The sequence below is a fragment of the Macrobrachium rosenbergii genome, chromosome 35, assembly GCF_040412425.1.
Source record: "Macrobrachium rosenbergii isolate ZJJX-2024 chromosome 35, ASM4041242v1, whole genome shotgun sequence".
In the NCBI taxonomy this organism is placed as follows: domain Eukaryota; kingdom Metazoa; phylum Arthropoda; class Malacostraca; order Decapoda; family Palaemonidae; genus Macrobrachium; species Macrobrachium rosenbergii.
The window spans coordinates 2,278,504-2,284,453 of NC_089775.1; the positions used below are offsets into that span (position 1 = coordinate 2,278,504).

The 5,950-nt window shown below is 37.8% G+C and overlaps 1 protein-coding gene across 1 annotated transcript in view; it reads right to left on the reverse strand.

Annotated features, from left to right (window-relative positions):
• The window catches only part of LOC136856310 (cysteine sulfinic acid decarboxylase-like), a 7,895-nt gene extending 1,945 nt beyond the window's left edge, over nucleotides 1–5,950 (reverse strand). Inside the window, 9 exon segments of the mRNA XM_067134063.1 lie at nucleotides 347–426; nucleotides 798–861; nucleotides 1,313–1,386; nucleotides 1,389–1,563; nucleotides 1,676–1,791; nucleotides 1,981–2,087; nucleotides 2,219–2,403; nucleotides 3,037–3,611; nucleotides 5,637–5,950. Of these exon segments, the coding sequence (XP_066990164.1) occupies nucleotides 347–426; nucleotides 798–861; nucleotides 1,313–1,386; nucleotides 1,389–1,563; nucleotides 1,676–1,791; nucleotides 1,981–2,087; nucleotides 2,219–2,403; nucleotides 3,037–3,573 (1,338 nt within the window). The 5' untranslated portion in view covers nucleotides 3,574–3,611; nucleotides 5,637–5,950.

Sequence of the window (5,950 nt, forward strand, 5' to 3'; positions counted from 1 at the left end):
GTTTTTGTTTGTGTCACAAACAAAGCAAAGAACAAGCTGCATGAGTGTAGATGCCACAAACAACAACAGAATCATGGACAGGTTCGTGATTAAATCACAATAACCTACAGTTGTATCAATGAATTGTGTTGTTTGTTTGTGCCACAAACAAAGCAGATAAAGGCGTGAGAAAACAAACAACGTCGTGATTAGATTGTTTGTGTGTATCCAACAACCTACAGTTGTATCATCAGGTATCTCTCACAAAAGACAAACACACAATTAAATCTTTGTGTATACAAGCTATATCTTTATCCATTCTGTATCTACCACACACAAAAACACACACAAACAAAGCCAAACAAACCTTATGTCTGGTGAGGAACACGGAGCACTGCAGAGATGCCCCGAGCATCTTGTGTGGGTTCCACGACAGCGAAGTCAGCCCTGTGAGGAAAAATAAACAAAGTATATGTTACAAACAAAGTTGGTTAGTTTTACCCACAATTCACCTGGAATATATTTTAAGTTAATATAAAATTAATTAAATTGGCTATTTTGAATGCTGTCAACAATGAGACACAATAAACAAAGTTCAATAAACAAAGTGAAACAAAATAAACAAAGCTGTTTCATCACAACCATAATTCATCTGGATTCAATATTCAATTATTCCATTGTTTATTTTTTAATGTTATAAACAATGAGGCACTATAAACAAAGTTAAACAAAATAAACAAAGTTAAACATTTCAAAGTTAAACTAATAAATTGTTTAAAGTTAAACTTCAAAGTTAAACAAAGCAACTTCTCCTTACCTGTTTATGCCTTCCAGGAGATGTTTGTGCTTCCTGGACAAGATGGCCGACCCACCCCAACAGGCCTGCGACAAACAAACAATTTTGCAAACAATTACAAACAATTAGGGAAACAATAAATAAAGGGATTAATATGTATATAATTAATCTTACTATATAGTTCATAATCTAAGATAAACAATTGCAAACCAAGCAAAAATAACTCAAAATTATTGAATTACAAACAATTCAATAAACAAAAAATAAACAAAGTGGCCGAAATACATATATATATCTATATATATAATCTAATCATTATCCAAATCATGATCCAAAACAAAAATAAACAATTGAATAAAAAAATAAACAAAAAATAAACAATTAAATAAAAAAATAAACAAAAATAAACAATTCGACAGACAAAAATAAACAAAGTTATTAAAATATGTATATATATAATTAACAGCACAATCACAATTCATCACAAAAATAAAAAAAAAATAAACAGAGCAAATAAACAAAGCAAATAAAACCTACATCAACATGCAGCCACAAGCCCTCCTCTTCGCAAACATCCGCCAAGGCATCCAGGGGGTCGTAGGCCCCAAAACGGTGCTCCCGGCAGTGGCGTTGACGAAGAATGGCTCCCTCCCCTCGGCTCGAACCCGGGCAATGGCCGCCCGGAGGGCGGCGGGGGTCATCCGACCCTGGTCGTCTGTTGGGACGGTGACCACGTTGTCCAGGCCGAGGCCCATCCAGGCAGCACTCTTGGTGATCGAGTAGTGACTCTGGTGGTATAAAATAGGTATAAAATATATATAAAATATATTTATATATATATTTTATATCTATATAAAATATGTTTAAATATAAATACAAAATATCTGCAAAGTCTCTGACCTGATCCGAGGTGAGCGCGACCAGCGGCTTCATCCCGAAGATCCCTTTGCACTTCACCTCGGGGTACAGGCGGTACCTGGCAGCCACCATTGCGTACATGTTGCTTGTGCTGCCCCCTGTGGGAGAGAGAGAGAGAGAGAGTGAGTGAGAGTGAGAGAGAGAGAGAGAGAGAGAGAGAGAGAGAGAGAGAGAGTAAAAGCAATTAACCACAACCACAAAAAAATAACAAAAAAATCCATTAAAAAAACAATATATTTATTCAAAAGGTCAAATGTCAAGGTCAAAAAAAAAAACAAGACCCTCACCAGGGGCAAAGATCCCATCCCCTGCCCCCCACCCGAAGAGGGAGATCAGCTCCCCGATGACATAACGTTCCACCACGATGAACACGGGAGCCACTTCGAAGGTGTACCTGTGTATATAAGTGTATATGCAAAATAAATATTATAATACAGAGAAGCTGGACAGCCAAATATCAAGCAGAATAAATATTGTTCATTATATCCAGTTTATATAACAGAGAAAAGCTTTCAAAATACCCACTGGTTGGTATTCAGTGCCTCCACAAGCCAGGCTCCGGCCAGCGCCTCTTCCCCGATGCCCCCGTACAGCTGGTTGAAGAAGTAGGGGTGCTGCGTCTTCACGCTGTGGCGAACGACGTCCCCGACTAGTGACTCGGCTTCCCCGGGAGGGTGGGCCTCTCGGTGGATTGCCAGGTCCAGGAGGCTCTGGGGTGGGGAGAAGTTTCCCGCCATTTAAAATTAACCGGTAAGTTTCCCGCCATTTAGAATTAATCAGTGAGTTTCCCACCATTTAAAATTAATTCTGACATTTAAAATTAATCAGTAAGTTTCCCACCATTTAAAATTAATTCTGACATTTAAAATTAATCAGTAAGTTCCCACCATTTAAAATTAATCCTGACATTTAAAATTAATCAGTAAGTTTCCCACCATTTAAAATTGATCCCGACATTTAAAATTAATTTACCAAAATTAATCCTGACATTTGACATTTAAAATTAATCAGCCACATAAGATTAATCTCTTGCCATTTGAAATTAATCTCCTGCCATTTAAAATTAATCCTGCCATTTAAGATTAATCTCCTACCATTTGAAATTAATCCCCTGCCATTTAAAATTAATCTCCTGCCATTTAAGATTAATCTCCTGCCATTTGAAATTAATCTCCTGCCATTTAAAATTAATGTTTCACCAACTGAAATGAATCCCCAGCCATTTAAAATTAATCTCCCGCCATTTAAAATGAACTACCAAGGTTCCAGCCATTTAAACTTGTTCAAAATTAATCCCTAAGTCTCCCACCACTTAAAACTAGTCTGCAAGTTTCCCATCTCACCTCCAGTTCAGCGGGAGACTTGAAGTCGACCACCTTCTCCCGCCGGTCAATTCCAGTGACGAGTTGCTCCTTGAGGACAACATTCAGCACTGTCTTGATTAGTTCCCCCTCAGAAGAGCCATTTTGGGGATTAATGGAGCCATTTTGGGGATTAAAGCCATTTAACTGGTTGTTAAGGCCATTTTGGGGATTAATGGAGCCTTTTAGGGGATTAACAGAGCCATTTAGGGGAGTATGGCCATTTAGGGGATTAACAGAGCCATTTGGTGGATTAATAGAGCCATTTATGGGATTAATTGAGCCATTTTGGGGATTAACAGAGCCATTTAGGAAACTGGTAAAGCCATTTTGGAGATTAGTTGAGCCATTTTGGAGGTTAATTGAGCCATTTTGGGGATTAACAGAGCCATTTTGGAGACCAACAGAGCCATTCTGGAGATTAACAGAGCCATTTTGGGGATTAATAGAGCCATTTTGGTCAGAGCCAATCATCAGTCTCTGTTTCTTTAGCTCTGATTGGTTGATTGTAGATGCCATTTTCTCTCTCAAAGTCCGTTTTCTATGTGATACAAAATCTGGAATAAATAAATAAATAGATAAATAAATGAGAGAGAGAGAGAGAGAGAGAGAGAGAGAGAGAGAGAGAGAGAGAGAGAGAGATCTTTTTCTCTTCCGTCCTGTAATTGATCACTGATTAATCAGCAACGATCTGTAACCTTCCTGTACAAAGTCTGGGTAAACACTGACTGTTTACCAAATGTTTTCCTGTTTATATATTGATCTGTTTACACTGACTGTTTATACTGAATGTTTATCAACAGTAGATGTATTAATAAACTATTCTATAATAGATTAAATACAATAGAGGGTTCTATAATAGATTAAATACAATAGAATCAGAATAGAACCTGAAAATCAATAGATTTTTAAAGATTTCTGAAAGAGAGACATAGAGAGAGAGAGAGAGAGAAGCTGTTTCTCTTGAATGTGACTGGTTTGTCCGGGCACGTGAGCCCCACGATGCCCCCCCTGGGCATTACAGGGCGGTGCCCAAGGTCCAAGGGCGGGTATCTGGTGCCCCAAAAAAAGAGACCTTGTCCAATTTAGGCCTAAGGTTTTAAGCCTAGAAATGGAGACACTTTCTATTGATAATAATAATAATAATAATAATAATAATAATAATAATAATAATAATAATAATAATAATAATAATAATCTTATCTCCCTCTAATTATAGAGTTCTTTATCTTTTCTTATCTCTAATTCCAGCTATTTATTTTAGCTTAATCCCGTTTGTTTATTCTCAAGGTTATTAGCTAGTTGCTATTGAAAGGAGCGACTGCTATTTTTTTTTATTAATAGCTTGAGAAATGGGTATTATTTGCGTTTACTAATAGCAGAAGAGGTGTGGCTATTATTAGTGTAGGTTCTACTATAAATCCAGCTATTTATTGTTAGTTTAATCCTGACTGCTATTTTCCAAGGCTATTAGCTAGCTGCTATTAAAACTAGTAGTTGCTATTTTTACTAATAGCTTAAGAGAAAATAGCTACTATGTGCTGTTGAAAATGGGGCTATTCATCTTATTTTCTGAAGCTAGTTGCTTTTCTGATTGCTATTTTCCAAGACTATTAGCTAGTTGGTACTAGAACTAGTAGATGCTATTTTTACTACTAGCTGGGAAAAGACAGCTATTATTCGTTAAGTGCTACTGAGAATAGGGCTATTAACCTTATTTTCTGGAAGTTAGAAGATGCTATTGGCTATTTCTAGTAGCACAATAGCTATTTAAGTATCCCTACTAGAATGACTTCTGGTATTATCCAGTTTATAGGCTTACTAGAAATAGGTGTCATAAGGCTCTTAGTGTAAATAATAGCACTTAATAGCTACTAGTAGCACTTAATAGCATTTTAGCTACTTAAAACCCTGTCAGTACAATAAGTGCTACTATAATTACTTCTAGTAATATGCCATTGTTAAGTCTTGCTAGAAATATGTGCCCTAAAACTCCTACTAGCTCCTATTAGCACGTTAGCTACTTAAAACACAGCTCCCACTATCTCCCAGTGGCACCTCTGCTACTTAAAACACTTGATCATATTGTGAGTGCTGCTAGAATTGATTCTTGTGGTAACAACATTGTCAAGTGTTACTAGAAATAAGTGACACGAAGCTCCTAGTCGCTCTTAATAGCTCCTAGTAGCACTTTAACTACTTAGAACACTTGATAACAAGAGAATTACCTGTTTCCCAAAGTCTAAGGGACCATTTTTACACAAAAATCCCCAAAAAAGTTATTCCCAGTAAATAGCTAATAAATAGCCCATGCTCGGGCTATTAGTCATGACAACGACATGTAATTATTCCTCAATGATTATTCTATTATTCCTACTTACGTTCAGCGAGTTAGTAGCTCCGTTCAACGCCGCAGACGACCGAGAAATAGAACGACTTTGAACATACGATTTTCAAAGTGACAGCTTGGATCAAGAAAGTTACCCGCAATAAATAGCTAATAAATAGCTCCTACTCGGGCTATTAGCTATGACAACGACATGTAATTATTCCTCAATGATTATCCTATCATTCCTACTTACGTTCAGCGAGCTAGTAGTCCGTTCAGGGCGGTAGACGACAGAGAAAGAGAACGACTTTGAACGTAGGCTCTTCAAAGTCACCTCCGGCATAGAGAGAGAGAGAGAGAGAAGCGGGTATTAGAACCCCTCCCTCTTAGCCCTAAAAGTTTTTCACCAATAAGGGCTATTTTGGGGCACTTTTTCCAATTTTCCCGGCTCGGGTGCCCCGTGAGTGGCTGCCCCGATGATAAAGGGGTTCAGAGATAGTGCCAGATACCGGGAAAGTGGCCCAGGAGGGCCAGGGGAGGGGGGAAAAGGGGTGACATGACCCCCTA